General features: G+C 37.1%; 1 protein-coding gene across 1 annotated transcript; it reads left to right on the top strand.

Annotated features, from left to right (window-relative positions):
• Positions 1-322: 322 nt before the first annotated feature.
• Positions 323-26,796, top strand: adam19b (ADAM metallopeptidase domain 19b; the record flags this gene model as incomplete). Its single annotated transcript, XM_079892425.1, has 24 exons — positions 323-429; positions 636-667; positions 832-944; positions 1,410-1,480; positions 11,741-11,819; positions 13,205-13,281; positions 14,790-14,994; positions 16,214-16,279; positions 17,167-17,238; positions 17,325-17,491; positions 18,464-18,548; positions 18,633-18,772; positions 18,877-19,054; positions 19,162-19,251; positions 20,619-20,814; positions 21,320-21,428; positions 22,194-22,407; positions 22,499-22,576; positions 23,072-23,180; positions 23,294-23,432; positions 23,520-23,607; positions 24,468-24,680; positions 25,272-25,366; positions 25,711-26,796. The coding sequence occupies 24 exons, from the start codon at positions 323-325 to the stop codon at positions 25,739-25,741; spliced, it is 2,754 nt and encodes a 917-aa protein (XP_079748551.1). The 3' UTR covers positions 25,742-26,796.
• Positions 26,797-27,606: the final 810 nt, after the last annotated feature.

A 27,606-nucleotide genomic window follows, 5' to 3' on the forward strand; every position in this document is an offset into this window, starting at 1 on the left:
TGCGTGCTACTTGTTTTAGAGCCAAGGTGTATATTATTACACACAGTGACACAATGTTGTGTGTAGTGTGTAATATGGTATCCCTGACCTCGTTTTCGTGCTTAAATTATAACAGTGAATGTACTCCATCACTAACAACTGTAAATGCCTTCGAAGACTTTTTTCATTCACTATTATTTTAGCAAAGGTCAGTATTATTGCTCATTAAGCATGCAAGATTTTGTGCTTGAATTATTTTTTGCTGAATTTCTGTTTAACATGACTTCTAGTTCTGGTAATTTATTTTTAAACAAATTTCTAATTAATCGAATAATATTTATAGATGGATGGATGGAGGCACACTGAAGGGGAGGTGCTTGATCAGGGTGTTAAAGGCTGTAAAGATGTGCTCCTCACTGCCTCTGTCGGACTCTACAGTCACACATACCGGTGCTGTTCATCATGAATGCTATTCATAATCGATAATAATTCCTTCTGCACGGCTCGTTCATTTCGTGCATTTTTTTTTTATATTTACATTTAATTTAATGTATGATGCTTCAGGGCGTGTATTTGAATCGCTGCATGGTCGCGGGCGCAGTGCAGTTCCATTGGTTTTTATTGTTATGTTTTTGTTGTTTACATCTCTCTTTAAGATGCACTGCACATGGCGACGACATACAGACGGGTGAGTCTTATCATATTATAGTCACAATAAAATAATACCGTTATTGTGTTGCTTTGATTCTAAGCAGTGGAATTGAAGATGCTGCGCGCGCTTGAACTCGTTTTCTGGAAATTGTGTCAGATTGATTATTTATTGATCACGTGATTGATTTATTGTACTATTAGATGAACGTTGGCATGGAGACTCATATCGCATCCATGACAACCCGCAGCACTTTATCACTTATCCAGAGTGGATCAGCCCAACCAGGCACAGAAGATCTCATGTGGCCACTAAGGTAATTTCGAATGCAAATGCAGTTTTGAAAATAGTAGTAGGCTATTGCACCAATAGGTTAATTGTGCTTATATTATTAAACTCCACATTGCAAACCTAATTTGTCATCAAATGGCTTGTTCATATGGGGAGCAAACCTATAATACCATTTTGCTTTTCTAATCAAATAAAGTAATATTCCAGTGAAAAGTTGAACTGATTTCTGAACTGAAGTCTTTGCTATATTGCCCAGCACTGCTGCATGAACTCCATAGCTTTTTGTAAAATCCCGTGATCATGTTATCAAGAATGATTTGAGATTGAAAGAGAATCTTGATTTTATATGGAAGCCAGACTTTTGGCCCCCACTGTATGTATAATACCACTTGCCTCATTCATAATCTTTTTAACTAAGTATCTATCACCAATTTTGCATAATGGAAATTCTTGGGTAATTCTAGATAACCTGATTGATTTCCCTTCCCAGCATCCGTCTGAGGCAGAGGTCAAGATAACTGTGGGAGGAGAAGATCTGATTCTACAACTCCAGAGAAATGAGTGAGTTTGTGCGTGTAGTCTTATAAATAACCATCTCCATTCAGTTTCATACCCTGCAGTCCAGCTTTACTCCACTGTAGTCATATATCACCTACCAACTGGAGGTGTAGTGATATATGAAATGCTGTTTATAGCGCTGCACCAAAAATACACATCTATGTGGTTTCCCTTTTCATTTTGGCACAAGCATATGTACATCTGTTGATGGAGAGCGTTTGCACCGCACGAGCATTAAACCATATGGGAATGACATTTGATACTCCTGCTCCAGGACACAGGAAGCTGAGCGTGTAACATGGTTAGGTTCTGCCCCTGGAGTGCATTGCCATTAGGGGATAATTGCACATGATAACAGGTTGACAACCGAATAAACCAGGTTGATTATTTCTGAGCTGTATCATTGGCATTAAGTGGCTAGTGACAGGACTTTAAAAGACATCTTGCTTTGCTGTTCTGTGGCAAGGATTGTGTCGGATGCCTCAGGAAAAGCCAGGGTGCAACCGGCACAATCCTCTCCTGGAGCCGTTTACACCAGCTGTGTGCTCTTAAAAATAAACGGGTTTTTGCAGTCATGCCATAGAAGAACCTTTTGGTGAACTGGTCTTAAAAGAAGACCATTGCTTTCCAGTGAAGAGCATTTTAATAATCTAAAGAGCCACCAATGCCAAATAAAGAACTGTTATTTTTAAGAGTGTTAACTGAAATTCCCGGCATCTCAACACAACTTCCACTCACCTATTTGAAGGCTGCTATTGGATCATTGAGTGTTAACATCATATGAACAAAGAGAACAAATGGTGCAACTGAATAAAGTACAGAGTTAGTTACTAAGCCTCTAGTGTGGACTTTACAATCCAAATTAAAGGATTAGTTCAATCAAAAATTGAATTATCCCATAATTTACTCACCCATCGCTTTGCTTCAGAAGGCCTTTATTAACTCATTGGAGTCATATGGGATACTTTTATAATGGATGGATGCACTTTTTTGGGCTTCAGAGCCAGGATATTTTTTAATATAACTCCGATTGTGTTTGGATGAAAGTCATATACACATAGGATGGCTTGAGGTTGAGTAAATTAATTTACATTTTTGGGTGAACTTACCCTTTAAGAACTTAAGAATGGCTGGTGCAACCCTACCCTGGTCTAAGTGGTGTCACATTAGTGGAGGTCCTATCTGGAAATCAGAGCAGATGGAATAGCCATAGGCTACTAACTGAAGATTCATCCAGAGCACCACTCCATGGTGTCTGACAGAGATAACTCTAGGGAACGGCACCCTGCTGGTCATTTGTCACTATGATCTAGCCTTTGGTGTGATGAAAACAATCAGCACCGTTTCTCAAGCATTGTGTCAGTTTGTTTTTGGGAAGTGTGTGGTTTATATTTCCCAAGAATGTTGTCATTTTCACAAAAAATAATATTGAGCAACATCTTAATTCAGAGAGACACTTTGTTTCTGGATTTTAATCTGATGTAATGTCAAACTAACAGAAGTCATGGTGACCGACCAATAACAATAGCATTGATAGTTGATGACCATACAAAGTAATATTTGATCAGTTCTGTTGTGTGGGTGGGTGGGAGGTACTATAGTAATTATAGTACTATATTACGGAAATATAGAATTAACTGGAAATTCAGCATTTGCAATGCAAGCATATGTCAAGAAAAGGTTAGCCACCACTCTTAAAAATAAAGGTCCTTTATTGGCATTGATGGTTCCATGAAGAACCTTTACATCCATGGGAACTTTAGACTGCACAAAAGGTTCTTTATAGTGGAAAAATGTTTTTAACTTATAAAAAAATATTCTTCACACTAAGAAAAAGTGCTTCTTTGGGGAACCAAAAATGGTTATTCTATTGCATCACTGCAAGAACCCCCTTTTGAAACCTTTATTTTTAAGAGTTTGTTCTGTATTTGAGTAGCACTGAAATGAGATTTCTCTTTTTGTGGTCCCAGTGTCTCGGCAGCACTATTTTTGTATGTCTGGGGTTTGAGCATGATTTTCTTTCATGTGGACTGTTTATCGATTAAGGCTGTTGTAAAATGAATGCAGGGTCAGCTATACCTCCCTCAACCCTGCATTCATGTCTGAGCAATGAATATTAATGCAGGCTGGGTTTAATTGTCTCCTGTGGATAATTTCAATATTTGTGGGACAAGATAAAAGCAAGGAAAATGGTTTCAAAGATATCCATCTCAGTTCAAAGGCTCGGGTTAATACTAATTGAGGTCAAGTGTAGTCATTAATTATTTTTCTGTCTTTCTCATGCTATTTCTCCCTCTCTTTACACTTTTAACCTCCGTATAAACCCCATGGGTCACCCAGTGGAAAAAACAGTCCATGCTAATTAGGTTTCTTGACAGATGATTTTGACTACAGGAAAATTTTGCCAGAAATTTCCACTTGTCTCACATCAAACTGACACTGCGCAGTCATTTATAATCTTTTACACATTGAAGTGATAAATCTTAACAGTTAAAGCCAGTTATTGACTTTTTTATGTTTATGTGCAGATTATATTACTCATCATCATATCTGTATTTTACAAATAACACGTTAAATTCAGAAGTATTATTAAAACAAATTTACTTGCATAAAGACCAGAATGTCGTAGAAAGACCAATAACACAAACAACCAGTGTTTTAAAATTATTTACTATTATAGTATTTATTAATATTTTGAATTTGCTTTTGTTTTTATATTTTTAGTTTTCATTTTAGTTTAAGCCAGCCAGAAGTTGAACACCCTAGAAATCACACAGAATTCAATTTTCACTTTTTTGTAAAGCACGTTTAGCCACAATCTTGAAACATGCTCCATAATGTAGGTTATAACTTATTATAATAATTATTATTAAATTACTAATGCTGATACACTGCCAGAAAAAAGGTACAAAAGCTGTCACTAGGGCATAACCTTTTTAAGAGGTACATATTAGTACCTAAAGTGTACATATACCTAAAAGGAACAAAAGTGTACCTTTTGAAAAGGTACCTCCCCAGTGACAGCTTCTTTTTCTACCTTTTTTTCTGTAATGGTCTCTTAATGAGTTTCTTGGCTTATTAAGGATTTTGTAGCTGTAGTATGTTTGATTTCAGGGGAATAGCTGGCTGTCAGTGATGTAAATGATAAAGATTTTCTGCTTTTCTCGTTCTTGTTTAGTTATACTTCTCCTTCTCCCTGTTTAAAACTGAGCGCTCATGCATAGAATTTCAAAAAGCAGCTGTGAGTCTCTAGGCATCTGTAGTCAGTGGCCGTCTTCCAGGATAGATCCATCACAGTCTGAAGGAGAAAGCTTGTGTGTGTGTGTTGCCGTAGAATCCTGGCTTTTATCCTAATGAATGTTTGCCCTAATGGACCCAGAGGAGGGGAATGGGATTAAGATCCAGGCAGGGCACTGCTGATTCAGGTCTTCTGACGTTGTTGAGACTGGGGTTTTGTGACTTGAGTGTCAGGGGAATGTTTGGGGAGATATCATTTAGGGTTTTCTGAAGTAGCAGGGAACCCCACAACCTAACTGATTCTCCTCATTCTCCTTTGCACTCATATGCATTAGCATGATTCTTGACAGACTCAAGACTATGTCTGCTGACCTGTCGGTGAAATAGGGCTGTGCCATATCATACCGTCCACGATAATACCGGTATAAATTTTTACATGATAAAAAAGCGCCATATCGCGATATCAGTGATATAGCAAGGCAATGACATATGGCACGTTACGTTCCCTAGCACGCACAACAACAACACCTGTCTGAGCGCGAGAGCAGCAAGTCAGCCTCCAATGACGATCAAATCAATCATTTTTAAACTTTCTCCAAAACGCAATTTTACAAACCGCGTGACTGTTCAGCGGCGCCGCGTCTTCTCTCTCTCGCTCTCAAAATGGGTTGCACAAGTCAAGCGTCGATACCACACTCGTGTTTAGCAGTCAGGACATGACGGTCACTTGCATCGTAACTAAAGTTTATCATTTTCACTTCTTTTTAAGTCTTATCAGTTTAAACATTTGCGATTTTAAACTATTCAGTACTCTTGCGCGCTCTGTTTACTCTGTGTGCATACATACAGTAAAGCCGTCTTACAAACAGCTCGCGAGTAACAAAAGTTATTTTTTGCGGATTATTTCGCTTTAACGGGGGAAAAAACACGCAAAATAGTGTAAAAATGCCGGCCATGGTTAGTATATTCATAAACAGTCGGTTATGTCTGAAATAAGCATAAAACGCGTGTGACAGTCAGTATCATGAAAACAGTAATGGATCCGGGCACTAGCTCTAAAAGTGACAGCAGCCATGTGTCTGTCATTAATGTTGTCGTCAAAACAACAAAAGATAGCTTTCATTGTAAAGAATCAGAATTAATAACCTATGCATTTAATTTAGTCAGGACTCAGGACTATCAGTGTTATTTTACATTTGATTACCTTATACAGTTTCTGTAGCATTTCTGAATACTAGTGTTAGACCTATACCAAAAACTTTTCTCTTTATTTGTATCTTTGTATATATTTTTGCTACTTTTTTCAGTTTAATTCAAAGATGGAAATCAAGCTTCCTTGTGTTGTGTAAAATCTTAAAAACAAAATTACCCAATTGTAAAACCACAATGAGTGAGCAAACATTTAGGTGAGATAAATGTAATAAAAAAAATTGTCAACTTTTTTTTCTATATCATCATAAATATCATTATCGCAAATATTCTTGAAATATCGTGATATCATTTTGAGGCTATATCGCCCACCCCTACGGTGAAACTTCTTTTACTCTATCCCTCCTGTATTTCTCTCCGTTTTCTCTCTCCGGAGGGCTAACAGATCTCAGGGGAAACATTAGTCTTTGGTCTGAGTCTGACGCCATGTCCTCCCTAATATTTTCAGCCACAATGTTGGCTTGTGTCATCAGAATAATACATAACAGGGGATTATAGGTCACTAGAGGTGATTAATTTGAAGTCAACATGAAATGTCATTTACAACCATTTTACTTCTGTAATGTGACATATTTTTGAATGAAATGGAAATGATTTAGAGCAGGACTTGATTTTATCCATCTGGAGTTAATTGGATCATAAAAAGTGGGTGTTAGGTAAAAAATTTGATTGGCAGTTTGGTTTATTTTGATGAAATATTAGAAAGAAAATTACAAACAATTGTGCACCGGTGAATCAATTCCGGGAATGTGCATTAACCCTGTAAAGCCTGACATATGAAATAATAGTCAGAAAAACAGTATTGAACCTTTAGACAAATTTGTTGTTGTTGTTGATGAGTATTATTTTTGATACATCAGGCTTTTGTTGCTCATATATATCAGATATATATCAGAATATGGAGCTCATACTCGAGAAGGGAAAAAAAAACATCTTAGGTTTAATCAGAGTCCCAAACTGAGAAAAATATGCAATTTGGTGAAGATGTTATTTATATAGTTGAAAAGTAAGAAGAAATTCTGATAGCTTGCAATACAAATATCAATGAGGTCTGTCAGTGTCAGGTGTATAATTTAGAGGCCTTAGAAATTTGAGTGTCAAATATTATACAGTAGGCTAAGTAAATAGGGTCAATGTTGATTTTATGTGCTAATGCGTGCCTTCTGCATTCTGTTGCTTTTGTTTATTTTCTTATACATGCATTGGGTTGTTTGACTTTCAAATTACCCCTCTGGGAGGTTGACGGGCTGTCAGTTAGAGGGCAGACCGTTCAGACAGGCTTTTAGGCTCTGATACGCTCTGAAACAGAGCAATAAAAGCCCCTCCATTACGGCAATGGCCGAGGCAATGCCCCCAATTACATCATCCTCCCCTCCAGCCAGTCTCCTCTTCTCTTTTTGCCCTTTCCAATCATTCTCTGTCTGTTCGTGATGTCCTTATTTCATCCTTCTCTCTCCCTCCTCCATCTAGAGTGATGTCATTTGATATGAGAAAATGCGGCCCGCTGACCCTTGAGACGCAGCTCTTCTGTACTGAAATGAGCTCTTTGTTTCTGCTGCTGCCAGACGGCCATGTCTCACACACACATCTCTTCATCACTGCATCTGTCGGGCCTCGTGCCAAAGCTTTTAGTGCTCTGTGTGGGTATTTTGCATCTTTGTGGGGTAATTTATACAATTATTTTCCCTTATTATACAGAGGGAAGGAGAAGGAAAGATTATTAACATTATAAATGTGAAGTTAGGGAACAAAATGCTAAATTTCATACTATCGTGTTTCAATCAATTTTCACCAAAAGTTTGCCACGTTGGTTTTCCAGAACCCTATATTTTTTTCTAAGGGCTTTTATTATTCTGAGCCTAGGATTTAACCCTGTAAAGCCTGACATATGAAATAATAACCCAAAAACTTTTGGTGAGTGTCATATTTTATACATCAGGCTTTTAAGACTATAGGATATAGGAGAATATGTCGCTCATTGTTGAGGAGGGAAAAAACATTTCACTTTTATTCAGAGTCTCAAACTTATCAAAAATATACAATTTGATGCAGTTGCTGATATGTCCAAAAAGTAATTCTTAATTTCAATGAGATTCTTATAAAAGTGTAGCAGACTACTTTCATAAAATGCACATAAGTATAAGTTGTTGCTCTATATCTTCCAATAATATGTCTGAGTAAGATGAAATTTAAATGCTTTGTTTTATAATCACAGTGCATTTCAATGATGAGAGATGTGCAGAATAAACATTCCTCAAAAGCCTGATGTATCGATACTCACATTTTAAAATTATTTTTTAATAATGATGGATAATCAAGCAAGCCTAAGATGCTTTAGTCCAGTAAGTGTTCATCTTAAAATATTACTGACATTATAAACGTTATTATTATGGTTGCTTTATAAAAATCAGTAAATATTTCACAGCATAAAAACAATATGTTAAATTATCCCATTTTCATAGTGACAAAGAATATATTTTTGTTAAAGATAAAGTGAAATGCAATATCATTTTGGGTAAGAAATATTAATGAGCGTTCACGACCATTGGCAAGTTAGGAGAAACATTATTCACTGACTCCTTGTATAGTTAGTTAGCTAGTTTGGACCACAATCAATCATGGTCTATTTTTGCCAGCTTTTGTTTTATAGGTGTCTTTCCGTAAGTGTTTGTAATCGTGTTGCTAAAACAACTGCCATGACGTCACTTAAAACTTCTGTTAATCGCCCACCTAGTATGTGCAACATCCTTCTTTCTGTCAGTAAAATAATACCTATTTCTGTCTCACTCACTCAATTTTTCCAGAGCCTAAGGGACTATAGCGTCACGCACAGCCAGACTCAGTTTATTGTTAATGTATGAGTCTTCTGGTTGGCCCAGTGGCTGTTTGTGGCTGGGTTTAATATAGCAACACATTTTGGGTCATTGGGCGGCAGTGTGGCAGATTAAGTGCGGGCCGTGTTTTAGTTCCCTCTGACTACTCGGCAGATTGGATCAACAGGCATGCATTGTTTGAGAGGGTGTCAGATACACTCAAGAACCCCCTATCCTACTGCCCCTAATTCTGTCCTGAGTGCTTTTCCATCCTCTTGGACTGTATCTTGAAGAGAAATGGCCTTGCTGGTGTTCGCTGTGACATGAAAAGTTCTGACATGGCATATTGTGCACCTTCATCATTTGTCTATCAAAAACTGAGTGTCCCTCCAGTAAATGTCGTGTCTATAATAGTCTTTGTCTGTTTAAAAGAGTGGAAAAGGGATTTAAACTGTTAAAATGTATGTTGATGCTACTAAATATGCTCATATGACCTTAAAGGACCCTGTGTGCTAGTATTTATACTTGTAGCGTGTATTTATTTTAAAGGCTCTTCATATATCAGAATGCCCGTATGACCGGTATGTCTCTGAGGGGCTCTTTGCACTCGCGTCCATGACACTTTTACTCCCTGGCAGAGATCCAGTGTCCTGCAGGGCCAGTGCAGACTTGTGCAGTCTGGTGGGTGTTCCTGCGTGGGGGTGATGGAGGTCGCAGCCCAGTAGGTCTGGACTGTGTCCAGAGCAAGTGTTGTTGGGCCCACTAATTTATACAAAGAGAGACAGACGCTTTAGATTTATAGGTGTGTGTGTGTGTGTGTGTGTGTGTGTGTATGTGTGAGTGTGTGTGTGTGTGTGTGTGTGTGTGTGTGTGTGTGTGTGTGTGTGTGTGTGTGTGTGTGTGTGTGTGTGTGTGTAAAAGAGAAGAAGAGGAAGAATGAGACTACAATATGTGGTTAGATATAGATAGAGCAAGTCAAACTGTCAGATCAAAAATATTTTCAGTGGTAACAGACTGTTTCAGTTCCCATGAGTGGTAAATGATTTTACTGGTGTTCACAATGCATCACTTTATTTTTTAATGTAAAGGATAAAAAAAGGTGTTGCAAACACACCAATGGAACATACGCACTGACATAAATTAGAAAATTCTCATTTGAAAATAATGACTTCGAATTGCTTTGTGTGTGCCGTGGTTGCAGGTAATGAGAGTTGAAGTGTGGATCTATTTGCAAAGAAGTATAGTTATTAAATGAAAACAAGTAGAACAAACAAAAATGAGAAAAGACAAAGAATTGAACCAAACAGGGGGTAAAATACACAGACTAATGCTGCATTAATTGTGAAATAACAACACCGAGCTGCTCACTCACATCCAATTATGCATTTCTATGGCAAGACTATCAATGGCAAAAATGAATCTGCAGCGGTCATGTTGTACAGCGCTCACGTGGTACAAGTCGGAGCTCTCTGAAAATTACAAGTCATGAGTTCTACGACGACATGAACGCTCTTTACAAGTTGGAATCTCCTAATTACAACACTTACATTTAATCATTTAGCAGACACTTTTGCGACATTTCGTGAATGCAGCTAAAATGAGCATTAAAACAAGGAACAGGTGAGGCTAATCAATTAACAAATGACTATGACAACTAAACACAGGTGATGAAACTAAACTGAAAGAACCAAAACAACACATGACAGTGCACTTGTCAATGTGATACAAAATATAATTTAAACAATTTGATTGACAAAAAAATTCTTGTTTGTCTTATTTTCTTTTGTTTTAAAATTAAATTTTTGAAAATGTGTCTTGGTTGTAAATAAATTACATTTATTTACACACATTTACTGTCTACCATTTTTACTCTCCTGAGAAGGAAAGTATTTATATTTTGCTTTGTTAAACCCATAAATCAGAATATAAATATGTATGGGTTGTAGACAGTATTAATCATTTTTAAGTGTCTTTAATGATATTTATGATATTGTAGTAACACTATAATTTTGTATTTGTTAACATTAGTTAACTACAGTAGTTAACATGAACTAACAATGAAAATACTTCTAAAGCATTTATTAATCTTAGTTAATATTAATTTTAACATTATCTAATACATTATTGAAAAATATTAAACATAGGATCTTTTAACATTATTTAATGGACCTGAGCTAACATGAATTAACAATGAACAGCCGTATTTTAATTAATTAACATTTACAGAAATTAATAAATTATGTAACAAATGAATTACTCATTATTAGTTAAGTTTTAGTTCATGCATTAACTAATGATAACTAATGGGACAATAGTAAAATGTATCCACTGCATGTTATCCAATATCCAGTATCATGCTAATAGGAACACATTTGTTGCTGGTGTCTGTGAAGGGGTAGTCATGCCTTTTTAATTAGGATGTGGGGGAAACATAACTCAAGAAAATCAACATAATCTCTTCTTTATGACACAGTACTACTTCTTAATAATATATAGCTAAGCTGTAGCTAAGAAAAGATTTGAGTGTGATGCAGTCATCAAATCGTTTGTTAGACTTGGGAGAAATTAAATATTTAGGACTTAGTGGTCATGTTTCAACCTTTAAGGAGAAAGAGTATGCACAATAAACAGGCTGTTCTCAGACTGTAAGCACACTTACTGTGGATCTCTGATTCTCAAAGCACTCAGCCACTTTAGATGAATCTTTAATGAGCTCAAGGTCATTAAGGGAAAGAGACTTCACACTGTCTGCCATTTTCTGCGCAGAAATCCTTTGAAATACTCAATATAACCAGTAAGGCCTCTTGGTTTCTTCTCTCCAAATAACCTGCATCTGATAAGTACCAAATCCTGATTCATGTTTGACCCCAGAAAAGGAATGGAAACAAGTTTGAAGTGTTTATGTTATTCCTTTTTGGAAGTGATAGAAGCTGTCTGGTTACCAGCTGTGCATATTAAATGTAAAGCTGAATTATTTTGTCTTTTTTGTGTGTTCTTCTCTAAGGGAGCTGTTCTCCTCTGAATATCAGGAGACATGGTATGATCCAAATGGAAACCGTCAGTTTTCCAGGCCTTCTAACAGGGTGAGTGTAAGAGCCATTCCAGAATCATTCACTTCTAAACAGCATGTGAATAGTTCATATTGTCATAGTAATCTTATGATAAACTATGTTGTCATATATACATACAGGGGTTACACAATGAAACTAAAACACCTGGTTTTAGACCACAATAATTTATTAGCATAGTGTAGGGCCACCTTTTTGCAGCCAATACAGCATCAGTTAATCTTGGGAATGACAGAAACAAGTCCTTCACAGTGGCCAGAGGGATTTTGAGCCATTCCTCTTTCCTCACAGTGGCTAGATCACAATGTGATGCTAGTGGAGGAAAACATTTTCTGACTCGCTCCTCCAAAACACCCCAAAGTGGCTCAAAAATATTTAGATCTGGTGACTGTGCAGGCCATGGGAGATGTTTAACTTCACTTTCATGATCATCAAATTACTTAAACACAGCCCCACCTTCAGGGTACAAAGTTTGAACCATTGTGTGCACATGGTCCTCCAGAATGGTTCGGTAGTCCTTGGCAGTGACACACCCATCAAGCACACGTAGTGGGCCATGATATAGAAGCCCAAACCATCAGTGATCCACCCCGTGCTTCACTCTGGACAGCAACAGTCCGGGTGTTGAGCTTCTTTGGGGCTTCTCCACACCGTAACTCTCTCGGATGTGGGAAAGGGGGGAAGGTGGACTCATTAGAGAACATACTTGTTTTACATTGTCCACAGCCGAAGATTTCCACTGCTGGCACCTTTGGAATTCACGCTTGGCCTTGGCATGAGTGACCAAAGGTTTGGCTATAGCAGCCCGACCATAAATATTGACCCCGTGGAGCTCCTGACAAACAGTTTTGGTGGAAACAGGAAAGTCGAGGTGCACATTTATTTCTGCAGTGATTTGGGCAGCTGTGGTTTTATGTTTTTTGGACACAATTCGGGTTAGTACCCAGACATCCCTTTCAGACAGCTTCCTCTTGCGTCAACAGTCACTCCTGTTGGATGTGCCTTGTCCTACTTGGTGCCGGTGTTATGCCGACATTACCCTGGATAACATAGCTCTCGATACACCACAGGGATTTTCTGTCCTGGTCACAGATGAGCCAGCAAGACGCGCTCCTACAATTTATCCTCTTTGTACTCATAAGTCTCCTATTATGTTGTGTGAATTGCAATATTTTATGTACAGCTGTGCTATTGCTCTGCTCTTACTGATGGAATGTAAAATTAGTGAAGATTGGCCACCAGGCCAGTGAGGCCATGCATATAAAGGCGTGAAACCTCCAATGCTATATTGGCCAGTGTTTTAGTGTCCAAACCCAGTATATATATTTATAGTATTATTACTTATAGTACTTCAAAACCTAATTTCCTCTAATGTTATAAATATGTTATCTTGGTTTCAGGATCACTGTTATTATCATGGGTCAGTCAAGGGAATCCAGGGGTCTAGTCTCGTCATCAGCACCTGTGCTGGATTCAGGTAAGAACCACAGCAGATCTGCATGTGTATTGTGTGAAAAAATATATTTATTTAATTATATGTTTTTATTTTGCATGTTCAATGGATCTTTAATTTAGAGGCTTGTAATGTAATGCTTGTACTGTTACACATTGTTATTGGAAGAGCCACATATAAATGCACAGTACTTGGCTTATTTTATTATAATTCCAATCATTGGAAGATGTGGGGAGTTTGAAAAGTTTTTTTTTATTTATTTATTTTTTTTTTTACATTTTTGCAATTCATTTTGGTGCCACTAGTGGTTCTGAAATGACACACTCCACCTTAAACCAAGGTACAATCATAACCCATGGCCTCTTGTGAGCTATAGCTTAATTTTCTTATTAATTCATGATATTTATCTAAACAAAAACAGTTTTCTAAAAAATTACTTCATCAAATTTACATTTTATAGTGTTAATATTATCATGCAAAAACTGTCTTTTATGGTTAGTAATTGTGACTTTCACAAAACCATTTTTAGTTCCATTTTCTGTCAGACTCTTCAGCTTTAGTGATATGGCTTTGCATCATGAGAACTTGTCTTTGTTGCGCAAAAGTTACAGTTTATTAGCCCAGGAAGTGAGTTCAGCGAGTTCATTGTAGCAGCGTGGCCGGGTCTCTGGGTTTCTGAGTGGGCCGAGGGTAGATGTATAGAGTCCTGCTGAGCTCCAGCTCGTTCAGAGACTCCGTTTCCTGTCTGAACAGACACACATTGACTGATATCCAAAAAGATCGATGAGCCAGCACAGCTTGAGTGAGTTGGGTTTGATTGGAGATGGGAGAAACTTGAGAATTTTATAGAGTGTACACACGTCCTTCCAGATGAATTTCACAGCTGCGGTGTATGATTCCACTAAATGAGCACCATGAAAACATTTTGTCTAGAGTTTTATGTATCATATAACAGATGTGTTTGCATGTCTTTAGTTGCAATTCAAGAACTCTTGTTAATGTCATTGAGTATTCTTTATCTTTGCAGGATGCAGTAGCAACTTTCACTATTCATAGACAGTTAACATTCACATAATATTGGCATGTAACTGTAAGTTTGTTAGTTCGTAGTAATATTTGGTTTGGGTTCTTTTTGTGCCTTGCATATAGTTGTGCATTTCTGCAGTGGAAGCATTTTCATTGATAGTTGGGCGTCCCTTTACATCTGTGAAGTGTTGTGTGTGTAACTAGGTTGGTGTTTGGAGAATACTTGGATATCCAGGAAGCAAGGAAATCTGTTTTTGCTTAAATAAACCAGTTCAGCATAAACACAAGTTGGCTATCAATTCAGTTTTATTCCCTTTTTTCTTCCCCCTCCCATCCGGGATAAAGATCATTTTGTGTGGTGAAGCTGCTTCCCGTGCAAAACCCATCTGAGAGGTTTCCATCCTGTAGGCCTGTTGAAATTTCCATGACTCTGATTTTCCAATTGATCATTGAAATTTAAAGTTTAAAGATTCTTGTGACTGACATGTTGTCTTCTCAATCCCCAGGGGCATGATAACAGTCAATAACAGCGTGAGCTACATGATCGAACCGCTAGCTAACCAAACACACTCTCAGGGACATGCCGTTTACAACGCTCAGAGCCTGAAACTGCCAGCGGGCACCTGCGGACACCACCATGGAGACGGGAATCACACGGAAAGCCTTCAAGAGCTGATTGATGTCATGGCAGAGCCTCAGCAGACCAATAGGGTGAGATCATGGTATTGCTGTGCAAGAACACTTCACCCAAAGTCAAACTAGAGATCCTTTCGGATCAATATACGTTTAATTTGAAGAAGCTCATTGTGTAACTTGTTGCTTCACCATCAAAAAAGTTCCAACAGCACTTGGTGTGAATATTGTTCATTTTGGTGCCCATGGTGTGTTTTTTAAAGCATTGAAGGCACATTTCCAATTTTTTTTGTTGTGCAAAGTATTTTAGAGAAACTAATATGTAACATAAAATGAACCTAGCATGAAAAGTAGCTAGTTTTAGAAACAATAAATATAGGTGTACCCCTTAAAATGGTGAATTTGGCCTGTACCACCTCAGAGGTCCTGACCTTCTAGATCCAACAATTTAAATGAAAATAACAAAATATTTTGATGTTTATTCCCATGTACATTTTTGAATAGGCCTCTATTTCAAAATATACAAAAATAGATTTTAAAATGTATTTGCTTACCGTACATATTTTTCAGAGAGTTTTTATCTACTTATATTTTTCCATATATTTTATTTGGCCGTTTGTTTACATTTTTAATGTATGTATATATATTTTCTTTCAAAATTGGCATTTATTTGGCCCTTGAAGTGCATTTTGCAATATGTTTGACTTTTTAAGGTTTAAATTAAGTATTTTTTCCTAAATTAACATTTTTTTCTGTATTTATTTAATGTTTCTAGCTAGAAATTTGCAAAAAAATCCACGCTTTTAACTGTGTTTAGACCCCAATTTTGATATAGGCTAAGTGTTGCAAAACCTTATTAAAATGGATGTAAAATAAAACAGCCCATATTAAAATATACTACAACCTCCTAAAGTTGTCAGTGAACATTTCCTAAAGATTATGCACCTCCTTTCACTGACAATTTGTTGAAAAAGAAAGAAAATAAAATAGCACATTTTTTAAGAGTTCAGGCTCTATTTTGTACCCTATTCATGGAAAGTACCAGATAATAAAACTTGTTATTTAAATAAATGTGAAGAGCTGACTAAAGTGGTACTAAACTAAGGACACATTGTTCTTTGCGTTTGCATACATGAATAGAGTGTCTGTCCCTAACTGAAGACACAGGATGTCTCAATTAGTGTCTCACAGCATTTATATTCATAAACTCAGGTTTTGAAGCAGTGACTCAGCACTTCTTCTGTAGTATATCAAATTAGCCTATGCTTAGTCATATCTTATCTATCTCTTCCTGCAGAAAAGAAGGGATGTCAGCAGTAGCATGAAATACGTGGAGCTGATGGTGGTGGCCGACCATGCAGAGGTAAAATCACTTAAATTCAGGTATCTGCTGAAAAGCAGGGTCTTCTTAAAGAGCTTTTGAGAGACAAGACTCAGTAAACTGCTGAAGTTGGTGTTTTGCACCATGTAGTTTTGACAGATACTTTACAAATGTACACTACTGATTTCCCTTTGGAAGTGATTCATACTTTTATTAACATTTATAACGTTACAAAAGAATTCCAATAGATTTCAGATATTTCAAATAAATGCAGTTCTTTTGAGCCTTCTGTTCATCAAAGATTCTTGAAAAAAATGGATCACAGTTTCAACAACAAAAAATCAACATTGATAATAATAAGAAATGTTTATGAGTAGCAAATCAGCATATTCGAATGATTTCTGAAGGATCATGTGATTATGTGAAGGATTATGCATCTTTAAACAATAAATGCAACTGAATTTGTAATCTTTTCAGATGAATATGTACATTCCCATGTAAAAGCTGCCACCATAAAGTGTTGATATGCATTTGCCAAGGTGTTTAAAAAAGAAAGAAAGAAAACAGCTCTTTAGCAAACACTGCTAATAATAATCTCAGTATTTATTTCTGTGATCACAGGATTCAGACAGTCTGTCCTTGGTTTTTATCGGCATCTTTTTGTAGCACGTTCTTATTATCTCAGAAATCAACAAGATTTTGTGCCAGGTGGTTTCTTTGGATAAAAGTGTCCTGTAAAGTGTCTTGAGTCTTGTCTGTTTGAAGACTCACTTCACGGTACCTCTGCAAATAAGGCTTGTTTCCTTGTCATGACTCAGAATAACTGTCCTCTCCTCTGATAGAGTCATTTCTAATCACCACCCACATTACACAAAGGTCATTTCAGCCATCCAAATCAAAGATACATCCTAATCGTGTCTCTTTTTCAGTTTGTGAATCACGGTCGGGACTTTGAAAGGACCAAAATGACGCTGATTGAAGCAGCTAACTTTGTGGATAAGGTGAGATTGTTGTGAATTCTACCGTTAAACACACATTTTTATCACACATCTGGACTCTAATATATTATGTGACTTTATGTTGCCAGTATTATAAAACACTGAACATCCGTGTGGCTCTGATCCGGTTGGAGATCTGGAACGATCAAGACAAGATCAGTGTGAGCGACAACCCCTACAGCACCCTGAGTGCGTTTCTGGCCTGGAGGAGGAAACAGCTGCCACAGCTGCCCAATGACAACGCTCAGCTCGTAACGTCAGTCTCACTGTTGCTCCTCCCACCTAAATAACGCGTGAGCAGATAACAATGATCGCTGATAAGGATTTAAAAGGATCATTTTTTAAATTCTGTCATCATTCACTCACCCACTTGACTGAGCAACAAATTTCAGTGGTCAAAAATGGTCCATTGTCAAGTGTAGCAATTATGGGCTTGACCTTAACACCCACCAATCCACCAATTAATGACACAATATTCATTTTTGGATGCAATATCCCTTTAAATGGGCCCTATTTTAACAATCTAAGTGCATGGTCTAAAGCACACGGCGCAAGTGCACTTAGGGCGTGTCCGTATACACTTTCGCTAGTTTAACGACGGGAAAAATGGTTGGCGAACACGGTCTAAAAGGGTTGTCCCTATTCTCTTAATGAGTAATGGGTGTGTTTTTGGGCGTAACGTGCAATAAACCAATCAGAGTCTCATCTCCCATTCCCTTTAAAAGCAGATTCGCTATTTACATGGAGGAATTTGCAAGCGGAAAAACTGAACGCTTCTCTAGCGAGAACGGGACAAAGTGTACGCGTGTTGTGGACCCGCCTATAGGCGCATATTACTAACGCGCTCTTCAAATAACGAAAAAAATATTGCACCATTGACTTTAGACTAGGTATCAGTTGGTCAATGGCGCAGTCTATTTCAGTTGCCTCAAAATAGCAACGTGCCATCAATGCGCCCGAACACACCTTGTTTTCAGACCAGCACTCCCATGGGCGCACAGATGGGCGCAAATGCATTTGCTATTTAAACAACGTGGCGCAGGACGTGAAAACGATAACTACGTCAGGCTGAAACTAGCAAAAAACATTTGCGGCGCTGCATTGCACCGGGTGTGTGATACGGCCCATTATGTCTACATCTGTTCTGCTAGCCATTTGGTTGCATTGGTTTGATTTGATTCTGCCATAGTTTTATTGGTATTTAAACCGTTTTTTTTTGTATTTGTAGGGGCATGTCGTTTCATGGCACCATCATTGGTCTTGCACCTCTTAAAGCCATGTGTTCTGAATACCAGTCTGGTGGAGTCAATTCGGTACATTCACCTGCATTGTTATTCCATTGAGTTTTTATTGCCTTTATTGGACTCACTTTTTGTTTTGTCTGCCTCTCTCTGTAGGACCACTCTTACAGTGCTGTGGGGATCGCTGCCACCATGGCTCATGAGATGGGGCATAACTTTGGGATGAGCCATGACATTCAAGGTTGCTGTCGTGCTCAGGCCGAGGATGGAGGCTGTATCATGGCTGCTGCCACAGGGTGAGAACCAAAGAAAAAATACTGTATAATTCCAAACCTGCATGAAACCTGACCGAATTTTCATTTAAAATCGACATGAAATAAAAGTCAAACGTGTTCTGTAGGGCTCCATTCCCTCGTATCTTCAACTCCTGCAATCAGAAGGAGCTGAAACGCTACCTGAGCTCCGGCGGGGGGAAGTGTTTGTTCAACCCTCCCAACACCAGGCTCATGTACGGGGGCCAGCGCTGTGGAAACGGATACCTGGAGGAAGGAGAAGAGTGTGATTGTGGAGAAGTGGAGGTCAGGAGAGAGTTTCATTGCTTCCTCTGTCTCGTTTTCTCCCACGCTGTTGTCCTGGTTCATCTTTCACGCTTACATTTTCCGTTTCTGTTTCCTTTACTACAAAGGAGTGCTCAAGTCCCTGCTGTAATGCCAACAACTGCACGCTGAAGATTGGCGCTGAGTGTGCGCACGGAGTTTGCTGTCATGAGTGCAAGGTGAATCCCTGCCAAACTCATCTCACGCTTTCTCTGTCTCGACCCCCTTTCCTGTGGTGCGGCATCAGAAAAACTGTTGGGATTTATAAATGATATATAAATGGGATTTAAAAGAATTTTTAGTTTGAGTTTTTAAAAGGGGTTAGTTCACCCAAAAATAAAAATTCTGTCATTAATTACTCACCCTAATATCTTTCCAAACCCGTGATATATTTGAAATGAAATCTGAGAGCTTTCTGTTCCTCCATTGACAGCTACACAACTACCACTTTGACGCCTCAAAAAGTTCATAAAGAGATCATAAAACTAATCCATATGAATTGAGAGGTTTAGTCCAAATTTTCTGAAGAGACTCGATCGCTTTATATGATGAACAGATTGAATTTAGGCTTTTATTCACAAATAAACATTCAAACGGAAGCTCAAGTATGCTCGCTTGACGCAGAAAAAGCCAATGAGGTTCATTCTCGTGTTACACAGCACGTTTGAGCTTCTGAAAGAACCAATGAGGTTTGTTCTTGTGCGTCAAGCAGGTTCAGTTGAGCTTCAGTATATGTTCGCTGATCAATGTTTATATGTGAATAAAAGCCTAAATTAAATTTGTTCATCATATAAAGTGATCGAGTCTCTTCAGAAAATTTGGACTAAACTGCTTAATTCATATCAAATTAGTTTTACGATCTCCTTATGAACTTTTTGAAGCGTCAAAGTGGTAGTTGCATGGACTGTCAATGGAGGGACAGAAAGCTCTCAGATTTCGTTAAAAAGATCTTCATTTGTGTTTCAAAGATGAACGAAAGTCTTATGGGTTTGGAACGACATGAGGATAAGTAAATAGTTTTTTCGAATTTTCATTTTTGGATGAACTAACCCTTTAAGTGGTAAGTTTAAATAAATAAATTATTTTTAAGTGTAATTTAATAATTTAATATATATATTTTTAATTAAATTTAAATTAAAAGCAATTTACAGTAGTATTTTTACCTTTATGTTACCTAAATGTTTTGCTTTCAGTGATCATTAATTTTAAATAATACTATTATTAAAACATAGACGTGCATTTTAGGATATTTTTTCTCACAAATGTCCACAGTTGAAAGTGTCTGGCTTTAGTTTAAATGAACTAATGTATTAATTGATGATCTTTACAACGGAACTGAATCAACACTGAACTGACTTCAGCTGAACAATGACACTTTTTTTTTTAGAGCTGCTGTACACTCTCTGTTTGCATCATTAAATAGTTTTTCTGTAATCACTGTAAAACTGCTTTGAAACAATCTGTATTTCATTAAGCGTTATGTCAATAAAGGAGACTTGACTTGACTATTTTAAGAAAAAGTTTGTTCTATCACACTCTTGACCAGCTGAAGAGTCCAGGAGTGATGTGCCGTCCACCTTCAGGCTCCTGTGACCTGCCTGAGTACTGTGATGGGAAATCTGAGTCCTGCCCTGCTAACTTCTACCTGATAGATGGCAACAGTTGTGCGGGTGGCAGTGCCTACTGTTACACTGGCATGTGTCTGACGCTGGAGCAGCAGTGCCTCTCTCTCTGGGGCAAAGGTCTGTCTGCTAAAAGTAACACAATTTAAATCTACTGTAACACCATAAATCCAAGCACCCAATATTCAGTGAGTCACTGGTTTCACAAAAATATTAAGCAGCACAACTGTTTTCAACTGTGATAATAATAAGAATTCTTGAGCAGCAAATCAGCATATTAGATTGATTTCTGAAGGATCATGTGACACTGAAGACTGGAGTAATGTTACTGTTTTTACTGTACTTTTGAGTAATGTTGGCTATTTTTTCTACCATGTTTTCACATTTTCTAGTGGAAATCCACTTGGCAATGTACTGTAGTTTACAGTAGAACAGATACTGTGCTTGGCTGTGATCTCAGTCTCCGAATGTGATGCCATCTGCTGCTCTCTGCAGATATCAGAGAAATCATTCGAGTCCAGCCGAGAGTTTAGCATTCACACAACCAGTAACTTGTGACATGAGTAGATGTTTCTATTCTATTCTGTTCTGTTTCAGCTGCAAATTTTCTGTCTCTATTTCTTAGATGCTCGTCTTGCTCCTGATCGTTGCTTCACTAAAGTAAATGAAGCTGGTGATTCCTATGGAAACTGTGGCAAAGACCTCATGGGCGCATACAGGAAATGCACTGAAAGGTGATATTAATTTACTCAAATAATAATAATAATAATAATAATAATAATAATTAAAAAAAATTGTACACTACCTGTCAAAAGTTTGGAAAAATTAAGATTTTAAAGTCTCTTATGCTCACCAAGGCGGCATTTATTTGATCAAAAATACAGTAAAAATATTTAAAAAAGCAATATTGTGAAATATTATTAGTTTAAAATAACTGTTTTCTATTGTAGTATATTTTAAAATGTAATTTATTTCTGTGATGCAAAGCTGAGTTTTCAGCATCATTACTCCAGTCTTCAGTGTCACATGATCCTTCAGAAAATGTTGATTTGAAGAAAGATTTCTGATTATTATCAATGTAAAAAAACATTTCAAATTTTTGCTGCTTAACATATTTGTGGAAACCGTGATACACAATAAGAAAATAATTTGCATTAAAAAAGAAATTAATAATTCGACATAAGTCTAAATCAGCATATTAGAACGATTTCTGAAGGATCATGTGACACTGAAGACTGGAGTAATGATGCTGAAAATTCAGCTTTTGTCATCAAAATATATTAGAAAATAGTTATTTTAAATTTGTAAAATATTTCACAATATTACTGTTTTTAATGTATTTTCTATCAATAGAATGCAGTCTTGATGAGCATACAAGACTTCTTTGAAAAGCACGAAAAAAAAAAAAAAAAACATTTTAAATTAATTTAAATTATTCCAGTAGTGTGTGAAATCATCATTTGAGCCATCCAAAGACGTGCTGTTGGTTCTCTGTTTAGGAATGCTAAATGTGGGAAGATTCAGTGCCAAAGCACTGCCACCAAACCAATAGAATCCAACGCCGTCGCCATAGACACCACCGTCGATATTGATCAACAAAAGATCCTGTGCAGAGGCACACATGTGTACCAGCAAGGTCAAGATAAGCACAACCAGAATGACACCCTAGACCCGGGCCTGGTTCTGCCAGGGACCAAATGTGGGGAGAATGCGGTAGGTTTTTTAGTCACTTTATATCGTTGAGTGTATAGGAGGACCTCTTCTTACATTCACATTTCACTTCATTTCACTTCTATCTGAATAGATCTGTTTCGAAGGGGAATGCCGCAATGCGTCCTTCCTGCAAGCAGATGAATGCAATGCCAAATGTCATGGCCATGGGGTAAGTTCATATTGCTTATTTCTGCAGAGAGCTGGCTGAGCTTTATGCATGCATGGCCATTGCAGAGCTACTTCCTGTTTACATCATTTTGCAATCATCAGGTATCATTTTTTTTACCTCATATGGTATCATAAATACTTTCGATAACAGTCAATGAAAAAATCCCTTACTATTTTTGGATGTGCTAAACTTACAGCAGAGTTCAATGGTGTGATCATTTCCACTAAATGCATTCACTATTATGTCTGACTATATAAGGCATTGTATTATTTTACAATACAGAGTGAATATCTGTATAGCGAGTAGGGTTTAAAGAATTAGTTTAAAGACCACGGCTGCATCCAAAAGACAGTATATGACAAAAGAAATATGTCCGAATTAAAATTCAGGTTTTCATTTTTATATAAAATATTTCTTTAGATTGTTTTTCACTGGAGAAAAAAAAATTAAGCAATGGAACAAATGTTTGTTTTTTTGTTGTGTGTTTCCCTGCAGCTTTGCAATAATAACCACAACTGTCATTGTAAGTCGGGTTGGGGACCACCATTTTGTGAGATGGCGGGTTCAGGAGGCAGTTTGGACAGTGGGCCTGTGATCGCGCACAGTACGTCAACAGACACCTAATAAACTGAATATTTCATCTAATGTTATCTGTGATACGTCCTGTTTTAAATGTGTCCTTTTGATGTTTCTATGTTCTTGTCTTATCTTGTGCAGGCAGCCTTTCCCTACTGGTTCTCCTTATCCTTTTTTTTCTTCTGGTATTGGTTATCCTTGGCGTCTTTTGGTGGCGTTGCAAACAGAAGCTCCTCCCCAACAAAGACTCCGCCCCTCCTGCTACTCAAACATGCATCAAGTAACTGCTATATGCAAACGCATACAATGATCTTCATCATTTAGGTTGTTCTTATGTTAAAAAATTTGTTATTTCTCTTTTTGTCAGTGTTCCAGACACCCCTGAGACTAAAAGTCACACGACAGGTCACGCCAACCCAGTGTTCCAGCCAAAGAAACCTCACGCTGATGAACAGGTGTGAAGTTGTTTTGTTGTCAGCGTGTGTTCGCAGCATGTCCATCCAATAGCACGGTTCTGTGCATCACTGGGTTTAGCTGAATGTTGTCTGAACATCAAAAAACCACATGGAACCTAAACCCATCCAGATTATTGTTAACCTAAAGTAAAAATATTAAAAATAGTTTTCGTTTATTGAAATAAAGCTGAAATAAAATAGGAATATTAGATTAACATCTTAAAAAACTTAAATGAAAATGAAATAAAAAGTTGAATTACTAAAACTAAAACTCAAATAAAAAATATAGATAATAATAAAACCAAATCTAATAAAAATGACAAAAGCACATTGCCACAAACTGAAATGGAAATGAAAACTGAAAACATAAACATAAGTTTATTCAAAATATTAATATATACTATAATAATGCAAACAATACTATAGCACTGATCCATGTGTGTTTTTAAATCCAGTTAAAATCAGATTTTTAGGAATGCACTTCAGTCTGAACAGTCAAGTTTGATTTCAATTCGTTTTTTTCTGTAATTTTGGACACAGTGAAAATTAATAACATTTAATATACTTAAATGTGTAAAAATCAATTCAATTCCAGGAGTTAAACATTGACCCTTAATAAAAATGTTCATTGACATTGGTTGAATTTCAAAACGATGACAGCAACTCTCTTATGTCTCTTCAGGCATTCATTTATTAGCAACTGATGTAGAAATACAGAATATCGACTGCACTGTCTAAACAAACGGCTCAGACTTGATTACTTGTAAAAGGTTCGATTGTGGAAAATAAGTGAAACTGATGATTTTTGCAATTGGTTTTGACAGAAGATGTATATGAACAACAGTTTTTCATGTCCTCAGGCGAGTCCTACAGGTCCATCGAGATCTAGACATTCAATCATTCGGCCCACTGAGAAACCACCTCCAGTCCCAGCCTACACTCCACACAAGCAGAGTCTACAGCATTCAGAGCCATCCCAGCCGTCTCCATCAGTACCCCCCAAAAGAAGACCGCTACCACCCAACCGACCCCCTCCACCCCGTCCCATGACCAAACCCACCCAGACTGCAGAGGTGAGTGTCTTCCTCTCGTGATGTGTCCTCCGGAGCAAATGCAGGTCTAATCCAGGGCTTGTCACTCCTACTAGCCACTTTTATCTGAAATAATAAACAGTAAGTGCAATGTCAAAAATAGTGATTTTTCTAAACATATCGATACTAAAATATCTGAAAAGCTTCCAATACTCATTTTCCGTAGAATAGACACGCGACACCAGGCTCCGCTCTCCGAAAGCGAGTTGACACATGAATGAATATAGTTGATGTTACAGGGCTTGAATTTCTTTTTTGCTGTGTATTGCATTTAAATAGTCAAATACACACAACATAATATCAAAATGCTGGTCTTGGCAAGTATTCATGTAAACACAGTAACAATTTTATGTGAACGTAAAATGTTGAGAAAGTAAACGCATGTGTAACAGTATAATGGATCCATGCGTCAGGTCCTAAAGTAACTTTAGAAAACCACTAGCCACAGTGGCTGGTGAGCAAAAAAAGTGAATGTCAAGTCCTGGTCTAGTCTGTTCAAGATCAGATACATAACTGTGTACTGTTTACTGACTTTGACTGCACATTATAAAATATTCGCTGTATTTCATCCAGACGCTGCCTAAGAATGGCCAGCCAGTGGCACCAGCCATGTTGCAGAAAGGGAAAGCCAATCTGAAGCCCCCTACTGGCCACTTCCAAAATGTCAGGTAATCATCAGGAGGAAATTTTATACTGTGAAAAGAAACACTGTTAACAATAATAATATTTTTTTTAGTCATAATTAATGAATAACTCACATGACTGGTGTGCTCAATGGTTAAGCGTGTTCTTTATAATGGTTTTCTATGTAAAAACGCTTGAGAAACTGCACATTGCGTTTGTATTCTGGGTGCCTGTATATATATATGCATCAGTAATAAGGTGTATATTGAATCTGGTCTTTTAATATCATGGTCTTACTAGTAAAAACTAGGTGGGCGTTACTTAAAGGGTGTGACGTCACATGAAAACTATATATTAGAGAGTAATACTTTATATGATTGTGTTTTAGGTTCCAAAGGGAAGTTTCTGGAAAGAGCTGAGTTGCAGTGAAGCTCATTGGAGCGCTACATCGATCAGCTCTGCACCTTTAAGATGTCCTTAAGAGTGACCAATCAAACTGCCTCACTCAAAGTGATGTCTGCCTTATTGACTTGAACACAGAGTTAAGGATACCTTCTAACTTCAGTGGTTTTCAGGGGGTGCGGTTCCACTACTCCTGTGCCATATGTTACATTCGCCTATTTATTACAGAGACCTCAGAGAAAGGACATGACAAAAAACTATGAAGTATGGCATTATAATCCAACAAGAGCATGGGACATCTGAAAGAATATCTTGCAACAAGAATATGAAATGTAGATTTTTGCACGCATTAGTAACATTGTATATTATATACAGTACATAGAGTGAACTGGAAAATGGGAGCAAATGAGTTTCATCTGTTGCTTTGTCATAGATTTGTCTAGTTGTGAACTAACTTGCACTGCCAGAGCAATTTAGTTTAGTACTATGGTTAATCTGTACTCAGGAAACAGCCCTGGAAAGGAAAAAACACAAGAAGATTGTTTTCATAGCAATAATAGTTCAGAAACTCATATGAACTATATAGCACTGGGCTCTTTTTAGGTTAAATCCTGTGTAGTCATATACACTATTTATAGTATATACTGTATATACAGCAAGTAAAAATAACCTGTCTTAAAGGATGTTTGTGATAATGCTGGACAAGAATGACTTCAAATTAAATATGGTGCTTAGAATTCTTAAATGAGAGAGAAAAACATCTTTCTACCTTTTTAGATAACGCTTGATTATATGTTCTATTTAAAAAGGGCATTAACCCAGGGAATGTATTTAGGTTTAAATTACCTATAAACATGTAAATGTGTATCTTTTTTTTTTTTTTCTCCTTTGGTCAGTCATTTGAGAAGAAAATCTCTGGACAATGAATTATAATTTCGCCTAACATGCTTAATGTTTTGGAAAACTATGACCAATTTACTGGATTTCTGTCCGATTTTTCATGTTAAACTGTTATTTATTCATAGTGTTAAGATTTCAAATGTAATGCCTTAATAATTGTTTTTTGTTTGTAAATTCTTTGTTTTTACATGAATTTTATTATATTGATAATAATGCAATTATTGAAATGATTATGTATTGTGGTGGATGTAAAGATAGTTTGATATTGCAGATTGCATAGGAAGTCAGAAAAAAGTCACTGTAATTTTTATTTGCCTTAATTCCAGTTTCCTTCATAAAAATAAAAAAGTTGCCCTTTATGCAAAATATGCTGTAATGCAGTGCCTTCCATGTGATGTCAGAAATAAATTTCCATCAATTAATCTTCTTATTATTTTTGTTATTATTTCTTATTCTGTTTATAATTTAAAATGAGAAACTTTGTGGAATATTTTGCTATTTTTGTGTCTTGATGCCGATTTGCACATTCAACTGGACTACTGTTTACTGCTCATATTCCTCCTGTAAGGTAGACTTTGATTAAGGCAAAGACATCTCTCTCTCACACACACACACACACACACACACACACACACACACACACACACACACACACACATGGCTATACCTGTGACATGAGGGCCAAATGTCCTCACTTTTATAATGAAATAATATGACAACCAATTAGTGAGGACATTTTACTGGTCCTCAAAAGGTAAAATGCTTTTAGATTGGCCTAAACATGTTTTTATTTCAATCTAGTGTTTTGCACATATTTCTGTGATGGGTGTAGGTTTAAAGGTAGGGGTTGGGTTAGGCCATAGAAAATATTATTAACCTGATATAAAAACAATTAAAGATTATGCAATGTCCTCACTAATATAGAGAAACAAACTTGTACACAAACACACACACTGTGTTTTTGTGTTTTATGGGGGACATT

This window comes from Squalius cephalus, assembly GCF_949319135.1.
Source record: "Squalius cephalus genome assembly, chromosome: 14".
Classification (NCBI taxonomy): Eukaryota; Metazoa; Chordata; class Actinopteri; order Cypriniformes; family Leuciscidae; genus Squalius; species Squalius cephalus.